Source organism: Pieris napi, chromosome 20 (assembly GCF_905475465.1).
Source record: "Pieris napi chromosome 20, ilPieNapi1.2, whole genome shotgun sequence".
NCBI lineage: Eukaryota > Metazoa > Arthropoda > Insecta > Lepidoptera > Pieridae > Pieris > Pieris napi.
The window spans coordinates 6,036,373-6,051,413 of record NC_062253.1 but is presented as its reverse complement, the minus strand read 5'-3'; the positions used below and the strand labels follow the sequence as shown (position 1 = coordinate 6,051,413).

General features: G+C 35.3%; 1 protein-coding gene across 1 annotated transcript in view; it reads left to right on the top strand.

The window, feature by feature from the left end:
• The window catches only part of LOC125059756 (Down syndrome cell adhesion molecule-like protein Dscam2), a 129,564-nt gene that overhangs the window by 111,771 nt on the left and 2,752 nt on the right, over nt 1-15,041 (top strand). Inside the window, exons 15-34 of the mRNA XM_047664305.1 lie at nt 329-464; nt 747-866; nt 1,382-1,558; nt 2,716-2,860; nt 3,244-3,392; nt 4,002-4,203; nt 4,619-4,773; nt 5,023-5,093; nt 5,484-5,706; nt 6,064-6,191; nt 6,992-7,154; nt 7,294-7,420; nt 8,087-8,259; nt 8,785-8,964; nt 9,710-9,883; nt 10,203-10,385; nt 11,215-11,502; nt 12,243-12,381; nt 13,153-13,298; nt 13,798-14,028. Of these exons, the coding sequence (XP_047520261.1) occupies nt 329-464; nt 747-866; nt 1,382-1,558; nt 2,716-2,860; nt 3,244-3,392; nt 4,002-4,203; nt 4,619-4,773; nt 5,023-5,093; nt 5,484-5,706; nt 6,064-6,191; nt 6,992-7,154; nt 7,294-7,420; nt 8,087-8,259; nt 8,785-8,964; nt 9,710-9,883; nt 10,203-10,385; nt 11,215-11,502; nt 12,243-12,381; nt 13,153-13,298; nt 13,798-14,028 (3,310 nt within the window). The remainder of the gene's footprint in view (nt 1-328; nt 465-746; nt 867-1,381; nt 1,559-2,715; nt 2,861-3,243; nt 3,393-4,001; nt 4,204-4,618; nt 4,774-5,022; nt 5,094-5,483; nt 5,707-6,063; nt 6,192-6,991; nt 7,155-7,293; nt 7,421-8,086; nt 8,260-8,784; nt 8,965-9,709; nt 9,884-10,202; nt 10,386-11,214; nt 11,503-12,242; nt 12,382-13,152; nt 13,299-13,797; nt 14,029-15,041) is intronic.

Below are 15,041 nucleotides of genomic sequence, written 5' to 3'. Positions count from 1 at the left end.
TATGTTTTTTTATCGAGAGTACGTATTGAGCAAAATATTGAACCGTTTATTTCTCTCGCACATCTGGAAAAAAATGTTTTACCGGTACTCGGACCCGTGTTAATAGCCCTCACGTTAATAGAAGCGTTACATTTTATTATTGTTTGCTTAAATTTGACAAAATCAAAACTTAAACTGTAACGATGTTTTGACTTTTTTCAGTTTTAAATATTTTTGCATGAATAACGCCGACTTTGTCCTTTTACCTATGAAGATTATATTTCAAAAATTATAAAATAAGGTTAAGTTGGTTAATATATTAATAGTAAACCAATAATCTTGTTTTTAGGTTCAAGAGAAATCTCTAGATGAATTCAGTTTTCTGATTTTCTCCCACGTGACGTCACAGCATAGCGGGGAATATACTTGCGTCGCAAGCAACTCTGCGTCTGAGGTTAATCACACCGCGAGATTAGCTGTTAAAGGTAAATTTCAAACAAAATCCATCCTTACTTATTATATAATGAAGTCTATATGGTGTGTCTGTATATGATAAACTTAAATACTACCGAAATAAATGTTTACATTTTTATCAATATTTATTTTCACGAGGAAGTTATATACCTTTAATCTTAATATAAGTAATCTTATGTAAAATTACTGATTTATAACAAGTATTGTATATATAGAGGTCACAAAACTCTTCAAAATACACGCAATCTAGTAAAAATAGTTATGCAAAAAATAGTATAAATTAATATTTTCAGTTGCACCGTCATGGGTGTTTGAGCCGCAAGACGTGTCTGCGCTGCTTGGTACTCCAATACTAGTGCATTGTTCTACAAAAGGATATCCGGAGCCGAAAATATCGTGGCATAAAGGGCATGGTAATAGACAATTTCAACCTGCATTTCAAAGAACATTTAATTTTCATTTGAAACAATAAATACAAGCTATGATAATTGCCATGTAAAATATGTAACTTATTTATATTTTATTTATTTATTTAATAAGCTCACACCAAATTGCAGAAATATACAAATTAAAAGGTAAAAATAATAATTTTAAAAAAAGTAGTGGCGCTACAACCAGATTTCTGAATCTGTAATCTGTATCATGATAATTTTTAAATCTAATAGGCAAGTAGGTCATCAGCCTCCTGTGCCTAATACACGCCGTCGGCTATTTTTTTTGGTCTAAGGCAAGCCGGTTTCCTCACAATGTTGTCCTTCACCGTACGAGCGAATGTTAAATGCGAACATAGAAAAAAAGTCCATTGGCTCGAACCTACGACCTTCAGGGATGAGAGTCGCACGGTGAAACCACAAGGCCAACACTACTCAATAATAATATAATTTTTTTTAGTAATATCTCTCTCTTTCTTAATACATTTTGGTTTCAGGTTCGAATCCCACTGATTTTCGTCCGCTAACGGGCCTTGAAGCGGCATTATCATTGCTTGGTAATGGATCATTAAGCGCGCTCTCCGCGTCGCATACGCACGAAGGTCGCTACATGTGCCGCTCTGACAATGGTGTTGGTAGAGGACTGTCTAAGATCATCACTATCTCTGTCAATGGTAAGAACAAGTACCTCATACCTCTGTGAAGAAACGTCTATGTAAATGCCGGAGTTTGGCGATTTCTGGCGTAATAACTTTTTGTAGGCCTAAAGGCTAATGACCTATATGGATCAATATATTCAAAATATGTGTGGCACATGCACTATTGGTTGGTTGGTAGTTCTACTTTAATCGTCGACGTCTACTAGGATATAGGCCCCTAAATTTCCAGTACGGCTGGTTTTTGCATCCAACGCCCTCCCTCCTCCCTCACCAGGTCATCTGTCCTCCTAATGAGAGGCTCTCCAACGTTTCGTCGACTGGTCCTCGGTTTCCATTCCAGGACTTTTTGCCCCATCCGCCATCTTTTCTTCGGGCAATGTGCCCCTTTGAAAGTTGCTAATATTTAATTATAAAGTTTCAAGTTGTTACGCGCTTAAAACTATGACTACTTGAAACAAAGCGATTGCGCTTATGAGCAGTATTTTTGAAACAGTTGTTTGGACATTTCTGCGGTGTTTGCCAAAGTTTAACAAACTTAAAAATACTCCAAGGAGCTACAGTTCGCATATAATCTCATTTTTTTGAAGTTATACTTCTTTAGGCGCGTTATGAAAAATTGATGAGAGTGCACCGTGACACAAAATTAACAGAATGAAGTTAGTGGCGCATGTTGGCACGCACGCCGCCTCTGTTCACTGTGTATTTATATAAATAATATATATAAATAATATTTATCCACACGCTTTGAGTTTCTACATTTAAAACACGTGTTTTAATTTTGTTCTCATTATCAAGTGTGAATTTTATATGTGCGTCTGAATTATAATTAGAAGTGATTTAAATTGAATATTTAAATCAATACTAATTAATATTATAAAATAATAATAAATATAAATATAATATTAATAAATATTTAATTATTTAATTTTTCAAATGTAAACTGAACTTTATTGACTATAATGACTTCTTTTCCAGTCTTTTATTATTTAATTGTAATTAATTATTTCTTATGCAATCAAAAACTATTTTTAATAATACCAAAGAAGTATAACTTCCTACATATATATTCCTATAACTTCCTGCGTGTACATAAGTACGCGCGTACTTATGTCCACGCACCCTTTTTTTTCCTATCCATCGTTTTGTTTCATTGACATGTTCTATGATTTCAGAGCCAGCACAATTTGAGTACTCGTCCCGCAATATGTCAGTTCGACGAACGGCGTCTGTAACTCTATCTTGCGCTGCTCGAGGTGACTCGCCCATCCAACTTCATTGGACTCACAATATGAGACCTTTGGACCTTAATACTTACAGGTAAATCTTAATTTTGTAAAATAACTTATGCCATGATCAGTACAATACTTGAAAAGTAATCTAATTTTATTTATAAACCGACTAAAATAAGAATCTTATGAAATGAGTGCATTAAAAGCATAGCTGTTAATATTCATATATTATTGCGCCGTATTAATTTCTTTTGATACATATTTTGTCGTCGATATTTAACATGTAGCAAATAATATGTTAATTAATTAAGCTAAAATTACTTTTGTTCGTTTGATTAGTCGTAACAGTAAAACTACTTTTTCTAAAAACATTGTTTTAAACATACACCATGTACCACGGAATAATTGTTAGATCAATTTTGTCACAATCATATTTCTGTCATGAATAAAGCTTTTTTTATCGATGTTTAGGGTCTCAGTATCAGAGAAACGATCAGAAAGCGGAGCGAGTTCTGAGCTGACAATAGCGCACGCACAGCGACGGGACTCGGGCGTTTATAGGTGTCGCGCTGAAAACGCGTACGGCAGAGATGAGCTTCTCATATATCTGGCAGTGCAAGGTATAAATGCTCATAATTCTGTATGAGGGCGTATTTCAGTACACAATTTCTATTGTTGGTGCTACCTAGCCTGGCCGTTGGTGTTTTTTATATTAAATATACCTGTATTTGTATATATATTTAGAGGGATAGAGTAGATTCTATTTAAACAATGTTTACGCATAAAATGCAATATTTCTACTATAAAAATATAAGCCTGCTGCTAATATTAGCTGGTCGTAGAAAAAAAACTAGTTATTACTTTCCAGATTCTAATTTAATATTTATGAAGTTATGCGCTTTAGGGAAAAATGATGACAGTACATTTTTACGATGCGCGCGCACACCGTCACAAAAAACCTTAGCTATTGTCAACATTTTAGTTTTTTTGTGATGTTTAAATAAACTTTATTTAACTAGATAATGCGTTATAATAAAATTTTCTATGTATTAAATACCTTTTTTGTACTGTTAGTTTTTTTTAGTTTTTTCTACGAACGTAGAATAATTTTTTTGTAGAAGAAGAAGAAGTATAACTTCTATGGCTGGTATTTAAACCGAAAGCCGTAAGTACACTATTAAATATTGGATTATTTAATTATTATTATGAATGAAATATTAATTTAACAGAGTTTCCGGAAGCCCCACGTGGCTTATCAGTGAAACAGCGCGAGGGTCGCGCAGCAACCGTGCAGTGGCGGCGCGGTTTTGACGGCAACGCGCGTCTCCGTGCATTTCGTTTACAGTATCGAGTAGTTGGTCACACGCAGCTGCCGCCTGATTGGAGCCTTGCTCCTACACGAGAATTGCCCGCTGATATCCTTGTTCAGAAGTAAGTCACAATATAATTATTAAAATTCCACATATTCACATTACTTAATGATGCACCAATAAAGCTTTATTACTGGCCGTAGATCGCGAGAACTACAAGTGAATATATTTAGAATTTTATGGTAATATTAAATCCGAATGTTTAGAAGACTTCGCTCCAACTATGCTGGTATTTAATTATATCTGAATTTCTCCAAGGTTTTTTTTATTTATTATGTATATAAACACACTAGCAGCCTAATAAGCTGATGCGCGTGTATTTTTAAATTTGGAGGAACTATCCATTCTATTTTTAACGGTATTCAAAGATGGTGCACTGATTACACTTTCTGGAAGCCTATTCTAGGTTGTATTAGTAGTTTTATCCAAATTTTGTTATCGTTATCTACGTTATATATTGTCGTGCTACGTTTCAGGCAGGAATCGTCAGATCCTGAGTCAGGAGTTCTCCTGGAATATCGTGTTGAAGGACTAAGGCCTGCCACTGCTTATGCTTTAAGACTAGCAGCTGTTAACGATATCGGCGACAGCGACTATTCAGATTCAGTCATTGTGAATACTCTAGAAGAAGGTAGGATTTTTGATTATAGAAAAAAGTTAATGAGATAATGGTATAACCATTTGTAAGAATTATAATTTCTTTCTCTCAGAAATTATTTTTCTTATGTATATGATAAACAAATTTGTCGATATAATCAACTCAACCTAGCTAAAATAAATTAATATAACTATTATAAAGTTATTGTTTTTTATAACTGACCTTAAAAATAATAACTAACTTAATAAAGAAAAATTAACTTGTTATTAAAATATATTGCAGCTCCGTCAGAACCTCCCAGAGGTGTAGAGCTTCTACCGGATGCTCCCGGCGAGTTACTTATTAAGTGGCAGGTGCGTATCTTTATATATATAATTCTTCTGTGAGTTTGTATGTCACTGAACTTCTCTCAAACGACTGGACCGATTTTGATGAAATTTTTTGTGTGTGTTCAAGGGGATCTGGGAATGGTTTAGATTCACAAATCAGCCCGGCAGGTGGCGCTGCAGTCGGTACTTTCATACTTTAATATCCTAATAGCTTGAAATATCATGCAGGACAACGTCTGTGGGGTCCACTAGTTTTTATCTAAAATCCTTTGTGTTTTTTGCTGTCGTGTACGCTTTATATACATATTTTACCTAATACATACTAATTATAATCAAACCAGTTAAGCACTTCAAGTGAAAATTTTAGTTCTAAAGAAGTTTTGTTGGAAAGTGGCTTTTTATTACTAATTCCAGGCTCCGAGCCAAGAGGCATGGAATGGCGAGCTCTTAGGGTATGCAATATGGTGTCGGGGTGAAAACGCATCTCTATCTCTTTCTGTCGCTGGATGGGCAGCTGCAAGTGTAAGACTCGGGGCACTAAGACCGCACGCGAGATATGACGTCACAGTTAGAGCGTATAACTCTGTTGGTGCTGGACCTGCGTCTACGCCCCTAACCACTACAACCTTAGAGGATGGTATGTATTTTTCATACTTCCATGAAATGTGAAATTTTTTCTCAAAAAACCCTAATATTTACGGTGTTAGGCTCCCATACATTAATTTTAACTGAGTTCAAAAAAAGAAGGTTAATAGTTTGACCTATACCTAGGTATGTGATATTGGTAGAATCAGAAAAAAAATCTTCTTCTGGCCAGTCACTACACTAGTCGAGGATCATCCCTTTAGGTCGGATGAAGAGCAGTATCTTCATTTCTCCACCAGACATATTCTTCATATAATTAAAGGTTATAGGTTATATTGAGGTTTATTCTGCATTTATCAATAACATGATTTAAATAGAATTTTATTTATTATTTTCATGTTTTTTTCAGTACCTGATGCTCCCCCTCAACATGTACGCTGTGAGCCACTTTCATCTCAATCACTCCGTGTCTGGTGGGAATCACCTCCACTGGACAAACGGGGAGGAATGCTAATAGGATATGAGATATCTTATAGGGTAAGAATTTGTAGTAGGCACTTCTTAATAATAATATTAAAAAAATTTAAGTATTGAGAAATAAGATATTACCTACTATGTGAACAATACATATACAGTATAGTAGTTTATAATAAGTAGTTGAAACCCTATAACGCTCATCTATATATATAAAAATGAAACCCGTTTTCCGTTGTCACGACATAGCATGAAAACGGCTTTACCGATTTGTCTGATTATTTTTTTATAATATTCCTTAAAGTACGAGGATGTTTCTTACGGGGAGAAAAATTAAAAAAAATTAAGTGAAAAAGTCTAAAAACAACACTTTTCTACATTCCCATACAAAATATTCGTAATAATATTTAAAGGCAATTTGAACTTTATTTTTTTTAAATTCATATCATAACGTTCAAGTGTTAGTGGAGGGGTTCCGTGAAGGTAAATTTTTATTTTTTTACATAATGTATTTGTTGTATTATCAACTTTCTTTTTTTTATCTAGCTAGACCGGTGTCCCGAATAGCAGAATAAGTATTAAAAAAAATAAAGAATCGTCTGTAAGGCGGTACGATGTTCGCCAGGCCAGCTAGTTATTAATAAAAGAGGAAGGCTTATGTCTTTTGTTTATGATTGTTCCAGACAAAAAATTAGTTTCCCAAATTTAATATATTTAAAGTACTGAGAGCCTTAAGTAAATTATAATAGAACCTTTATGTATCCACAGATTACATCTGTTTCTTTAATTACATTATTTTATAGCAGTATCCAGTCTTCTGTGCCTGACGTCACATTTTGTAATAATTCGAAATATGGATCCAGTCGGTAGAACATACATCAGGCGTGTGGGAACGCCGGCGTGCTGGAAGTGGTGAGGCGCAGTTGTCCGGACTGCGAGCGGGAAACTACTCGGTGCGAATTGCTGCTCGGTCCACTGCTGGATTAGGAGTCCCAGCACATATATACTGCGCTACGCTCGATGATAGTACGTACATATTTAGCGAATTAAATTCACTACCAATAACGAAACATGCCCTATGGTAATTTCAGATTTTATGAGATCCAATGGGATAAATCAAGCCAGCTGATAAATTATTCTGTTCTCAATCTACATCTTTCTACAGTTCCAGGGCCTCCTGCAGATGTAAAGGTGTTTCCTCATACAGAAGACTCGGTTATATTGAGCTGGTTACCTCCAATGCAGAAGAACGGACAAATACTTCACTATCGTGTTTATACTCGCCCGCAAAGGTGTGTGAAACTCTATAACTGCCTTGCCATTCTGTAACTCACTTTTCGAACTCTCACAGCGGTTTTTACAGCGGTGGTCGCTCTCAAATCAGTCGTAAAGCGGTCATTTTACGATTTGGCATTCTGATAAGGAGGGAGCTTGTAGTTTATTGTTTATCAGAATGAAGAGTGTAAAGAGAAGAATGTGAGAGTTCGAAAAGTGAGTTACAGAATCGCAAGGCTGGGGCTATTGAGGCAAATGGGCAAATTGGTTATCAGCACCATAGCGCTGACAGATATATCAGCTAGTCAAGCAATGTTTCTTAAGAATGTATTACACGACACAGTTAGATATAGTTGTTCTATCAGGCATCGGCAGGAGTAAATTAGGTACAAAATGTAATAAATAAAAATAAAGGCTGCATAGCTTTTGTTTTGGTGAATAATTTGTTAAAACAGTTAAAAATAGGACTAGAATGATGTAGTATCAACTGGGTAAATATGTATAGACAGCGGCTGTGCTAACGGCTAACTACCAACAATCCGATCAAATAAAGAGCTATCAGTGTTAGAAGTAGATTTCTGGAAAACTTTTATTGAATGTACATAACTCAAATCGTTTAGCGTTTCGTAGGAGCTACTTTCCCGGTTGCTTAGTTCTCATAAATGATCGTAATGTCTATACAGGATAGGTCGTCAGAGTGAAGTGGTGACAATATCCAGCAGTCAGCAGGATCAAGAGCAGCAATTGGTTGTTTCGGGACTGCAGCAGCAACTTTATGAATTGTGGGTGTCAGCCGCTACAGCCGCGGGGGAGGGTGATATGAGCACCATTGTTGCTGCTAAGCCAAGCGCTAAAGTTAAGTTTAAATGATGATTATTTGAAACAATGTTACATGACATATCCATTGAAAGGAAAACATATTCTAAATTACATTTACCTGGCATACGTCGCCTCCAAAATGCGTGGATCCATATCCCAAAAACTACTCATCCTATTTTGTATGAAACTTGATAGCTTCCCTTTCTCTTCTACTTCTCTTTCTTCTTCTTTTTCTTCTTCTTTTCTTTCTTCTTCTTCTCTTTATTCTTCTTAAATATCTTGATTTTGCTGATTTAAATCGAGACGAACATCTCGATATGATTTATTCGTTTCCGATACATTTGAGGACGAACAAACACACGAAATTTAGGAAGCCTATTTTTTTTTAATTGATTTTAATTTGTCTTGTTTATTTATACAATTCCAAGAATACCACAGACATACAAGTATTTTTTTAAAGTCGTAAAATTTTATAAAATATCTTAATAAAAATATATAATTTTATAAATATATCTTATCAATACTGAATGCTTATATGATATCGTAACTATAACTATTTCAGGTGGGGCTAAAGTGAGTTCATTCCCTCGTCGTTTGACAGTTCCTGTAGGCAGTTCAATTGCGATTTCATGTATTGCTGCTGGAGCTCTTCCTGTGTCACGACTTTGGACTCGCAGACGACCACCACCTCCTCATGCTGATCATCGAATAAGAATGGAGGGGCATGTGCTTGTTATTAACAGTAAGTAAAGTTTATCATAATAAAACTAGACCACACAAGTAAAACATAGAATATAGTAGGTAGAGTCAGAATAGAGATGGCACGAAGTATGGCTACAGTATGTCAAAAACATATTGCACTAAGATGAGACTTCTTTGTACATTTTAATAATTTTTTTTAATCTATCCCTTGTACATGTTAACGTAAAATTGTAAATACCGTTAGATTGTAATCTATCTCGCGAGATTATAAACTATCGAAAGATTGTGAACTCAACGTACTGCTTATAATTTAACGTATTATTATTCGGAAGATTATAATCTATCGAAGTAAAATCGTCAAATTGTGAAACGATAGGCACCTCGCGCGCTGATTGGTTGAACGGAATATGCCATGGTGGCGACCATATTTGTTTGTTAATTCGTTTGTTGTCGAATGTAAACAAACGGTGTTTTGGTAAATGTAAATTGATGTCGTCTTGAAAGTAACTCACAGCTTTAGGATGTTGAAAGTGAATGTGAAAAGTTATATGAAATTGTTGTGGAAGTAAAATTAATCTGTGATTGACCAAAGAAGTGCTGTTTGAATGATAATTAAGTTAGTGTTGGTCTCCAAACATAATCTAAATTACATACATTTTCTGTGTTTTAATATTTTTTAGTTATTTACAAATTCCTTGAACTTTTACGAAAATATGCATATATAACTCCTATCTATACACTTTCATTATAAACATTAATTGTATAAAATTTTACGTTTTTTACAGAAGTCGAGCCTAGTCTAGCAGACAACTACACCTGCACAGTTCGCAATCGTTGGGGTGAAGATCACGGTATTTGGGAGTTGATGGCATTACCTCCACCATCACCACCACGTCTTACCCTTACAAGCGCATCACCTACCGCTCTACTTCTTGCATGGGACTCTTCTGGAGCTCATAGTCAGTAATCAATTATTCAGTTTTTGCTATGTATTCCTATGCACATAAATTGAAATTTGCAGTAAATTGTAACCCCTGATAGTTTCAGTTAAATATATTCAGAGAAATAATAAGTGCGGCAACATCGCATTAAAATATTGAATTCTAGAAACTAAACAATACGAAAATGTTAATGGTAATAATTCCTACATTTAAACCTAAATATTTATTAATTTTTATCTTATACATTTTACTATAAAACAGTATTGTTTTAATAATATAAGCTTGATAGCTTAATTATTAAAACGTTATGTAATTTATTTGACTATCTTATATTTAGGTTATAGCTTAGAATATGCACGAGGTGAAGCTCCATGGCAGTACCGTTGGGTTTGGGGCGCAGCGCGAAGTACGGCACTACGTGGACTGGCGTGTGGTGCCTCCTACCGAGTGAGGCTGCGAGCTATGGGAGATGCTGGAGCAGCACTGAGTGACGTTCTACGTACTGCAACACCTGGTGGATGTAAGTATGGCCATTATTATGTTATGAATAAGACGCCAACTTTCAAGGTTAAATGGTTTTTTGTGTTTATGTTTTTGTCAGTAAACTTCATTATGTATATTGTGTTACCTATTAAGAAGTGTTTCGTGTATAAGTAGTAGTTAGTAGCTTATGTTATATGTAATACCTGTTAGTTGACCAATAAATAATTACTAATAATAATTAATAATTAATTGAAGTGCTGCACTTAATAATTAATAATTATTAAGTGCGGCACTTTCTACAGAGTTAGACTGCGTGCGGTCTTTGAAGTCAATACAATTCACACAACAATAACTTAAATAAACCCAACAATAATTGAAAAAAAAAATCTTTTTTGGAGATATATTTATACTTCTACAAATGCGAAGTACTCGCGTAACAAATCAAAACTATAATATAGTTTACGAGTAACAATGCATATTATGCATTGTTACTCGTAAAGTAGTGTTAGTCTAGTGGCTTGCGACTCTCATCCCCGGCTGTGCACCAATAGATTTAAAACTTGCTTGTACTTACGGTGAACGAAACATCGTGAGCAAACTAACTTGCTTTAAACCCAAAAACTCGACGGTGTGTGTAAGGACAGAATGCATGCTCTTGCATATTAGAGAAAAAAAAGATCACGAAATAGATGTACACAAATCTAAGACCCAACCCTAAAAGGCAGTAGTGCCACTATTTTTCTTAATTCGACGCCTCGTCTTACACGTAACGTCGCAAACTTTTTCCATACAACTACTTTAATGCCCACATCTTTGGACATTTTGTAGTTCCTTCAGCCTCATCATATAGAGTTTATATATTTCAGTATCAAAAGCAGCACTTGAGAAGCAGCTGATCAACACAAACAGTACCTGTGTTAAGTTAAACCTGCTAACCTGGGACTGTAACGGCTGTCCACTGATCCATTTCATCATATCCATCCGAGGGTTTGAGGAGTTTTCCTGGAAGTCAGAGAGCGTAGAATTGGAAGCTAATCCAGTGACTTTCTGTACTCTTCGACCAGCTACCTGGTATCATTTAAGGATCGTTGCAACTACTACAGCTGGAGTAACTACAGCAACATATTACTTCGCTACACTTACTGAGGGTGGAGGTACGCATGTTTCATCTCAATAAACAAAAGCAACTTAATCTAAAACGGGTATTCTGATTTATACTAATGTTTCTTAATTTTCTCTAGAATTTGCGTTATTAAATAATCTCATGTACGTAAAAAAATCTCTATATTTATGCATAGGCTGTTCTCTGCTGTTCTCACTAAAGACGTACTTTTGTGTTCCATATTTAAATTAATCTTCAATATATTGAATTAATTATATAAGATTACTAGCTGGCCCGTGAACTTCGTTTCAACTTAATACCTAGGCTTTTGTTCTTAGTACATACCAACATGGAACATTTTTCTATGCTACCCGTCCCTGACTGTGATTTTTCTCTATATAAACCTCAGATTTCCAGTTATAAGTTCTTAACAAATAAAAAAAGGGGTTGATCGTAGAGGGTAGATGAAAATTAAAAACTCAAAAAATGTTTTTGGGTGGGACACCCCAAAAACTTCTCACTTAAGGGTTTGAAAGATGGATAGTAGCCGATTCTCAGACTTACTGAATAGCATTAAAAATTTCATAGGAATCGGTCGAGCTGTTTCGGAGGAGTATGGGAACGAACATTGTGACACGAGAATTTTATATATTAGATTTGATATTCTTTTTAAGCCTAAGCTCTAACGATTATATATATAGAGATTTTCTCTCTAAAAGTTTACAATTTGTTAGTACAGCTAAAACCTAACTTATTCATTAGGACCGTAACTACTCGTTTGCTTTATACTAGAACGCATCCCAGCACCAGCGCAATTTCCATCTGGTGGGGAAGACATTGTGAGCAATGGCGGTGGAGTGGCTTTGTTGGCGGCTGCAGCTGCCTTTGTTACAGCTCTCATGCTACTCGCCGTCGTCGCGTATAAGAGAAGGTAAGTGGTAACAGATGAAGTACGAAATCTTAAAGTCCGAGTTCAAGAATTAGAAAAAATGCAGCTTTCATATTTTATATTCTTTCTAGATCTATATATATATAAAAATGAAACCCGTTTTCCGTTGTCACGACATAACATGAAAACGGCTTGACCGATTTGTCTGATTTTTTTTTATAATATACCTTGAAGTACGAGGATGGTTCTTACGGAGAAAAATTAAAAAAAATTGAGTGAAAAATTGTTTTTTGACATAATGTACAACAAGTCTTATCAATTTTCTTTTTTTTATCTTACTAGCTAGACCGGTGTCCCGAATAGCAGAATAAGTATGTTAAACATAAAGAATCGACTGTTAGGCGGTACGATGTTCGCCAGGCCAGCTAGTATTATATAAAAATGATTTGCTATATTATATGTTAAAGAACAACTTATACGACATCATAAATATTTATACATGTATAATATATATAGGCTTGTCACAATTAAGAAAACTATAATTGTACTAAATGTTTTCTCTCCATAAAAACCTTTACAGTGTATGGAAAAATACACGAATTTGTCCAGCCGTCTTCGCGTTTTGCACTTAGCCAGATATTTTGCAATTAATATTATTTATATAGATATTTAAAAAAAACATTACAATTTTAATTTGATACTGTTCAATTATTAGATGTTTTTATCATGCTGTACTTATGTAAAGTAGGAAAACTTTGCCTTGTTTTATCTGACTGATAAAGCGTCTATGTCCTTTTCTGTCATTTTTTTCAGTAGCCGAGTAAAATGCTTCACCAAGGGCTACGAGCCGAGCAGTGTATCTGAAGATGAGAAGTCAGTAGAGAAAAGAGACAACCGGCGAAACTGTCAACAAGTCTACACGTCATCACCTATAAAAACTAGCAAGAAGGATCAGCAAGGTAAACGAATTTTATATATAAAAATACAATTAGGTAGGATAGGTATGAAAAGTGTGTAAAACACCACGATAATTAAGTTAAAAAGTCACAAAATAATTTATTCATATTTTAGGTAACACAATGTACACTTATGAACGTCAAAAAATAAATATACATTAAATGCTTCTAATTTTATATTTACTGCCAGTTCTCAAATCAAGGGCGTAGAACGGAAGATAAGAACTGGCAATAAACTCTCCGCCACTCTTTTTAATCGCCCAGTTTTTTGTTTTACACAACGGTTATAAGGAGCTGCAACCATTACCCATGGGGTACATGTTCCACATGACATCTTAAGTAATTAATAGTTAATTTATAATAAAAAGAATTACCTACATGAATAAATGATTTTTGACTTTGACTTGAAATGTAATCAAATTATTCAATTATCAATATCTTTTCAACCTTTACATTAACTATTTAATAAAAGACATAACTCATCCTTACATTTTTTTTCCAGAAATGTATGAAATAAGTCCCTATGCAACATTTAGTATGTCAAGCGGCGCCGTTTGCAGTGAAAGCGTAGATACAGCAGGGTCAGTGAAGTCAGTGGGTCCAGTTGGAACAGTGGGGTCAGTGGGGACTGGTGCTAGTGGGACGCTTAGAACGTTTGGCCGAGCTGAGCCCGCGCCCTTAAGTGCTGCACCTCCTCATCGCTCGCATATGCATCGAGATCCTGTTGATTCTGGTGAGTTCAAAAAGGATAAAAAGCTTTTTGGAACGAAGTTCCTTATCGCGCGTTGTGAAAGGGGGCTAGACGGAAAAAATTCTTACGAAAAGTTGTCACGACACTTTTTTGCTATTTGCTATTGTAATACACCGGTTCTCGTCCGGTCACCGAAGTTAAGCAACGTCGGGCGAGGTCAGTACTTGGATGGGTGACCGCCTGAGAACACCTCGTGATGTTGGCTTTTTTTTGTAGGGATAAGAAATGAAAATTATTTTTGGAATCACTTAACTAAATTAGTCTTGTTGGAACCATGTTATCGAGCGTTGCGAAAGGGGGCTAGACGGAATAAATTAAGACCAAAAGTTGTAACGACACTTTTTGCTATAGTTGTTATATTTTACATTTTCGATTTAGCTATCGCCAACGTCCATACCACGTTGAATACACCGGTTCTCGTCCGATCACCCGAAGTTAAGCAATGTCGGGCGAGGTCAGTACTTGGATGGGTGACCGCCGTGACGCGTCGTAAGATTGGTGTCGAGAAAATCTATCATACTGTTATGATACCAAGTAACATATAAATTAATCGAAAGGAATTTCGTTCCATCCGGGTGTCCCTTGACACCTCTAAAGTTTTTTATTTTAGATAAATCGATATCGTAGTAAATCTAGTCTTTCTGTCACACAACTATCACATATTTTCAGAGAAATAGATTGATAGTATCGTAGACAAACTATGGTATTGACCAGACGTACAGCGTGTGAGATAGCGAATGATCGACATATGGCGTATTTAGAGTTTTTATTCATTGAAGATTGCTTATTATTGACCAAAATACACATTCGAATGAATAATTCTTGAACGAAGTTACTGAGTAGTGACAAAATAAGCTACTTACCGATGAAAGGTTATGTTTGGTTCTTTACGTTCACTATAGCTTTTACAGCCAATTATGCAACAATTCACAATGACTGACACTTTAAATACACCTCTTATACGGATAAAGTCTTAAAATATTGGTTTGACTTGG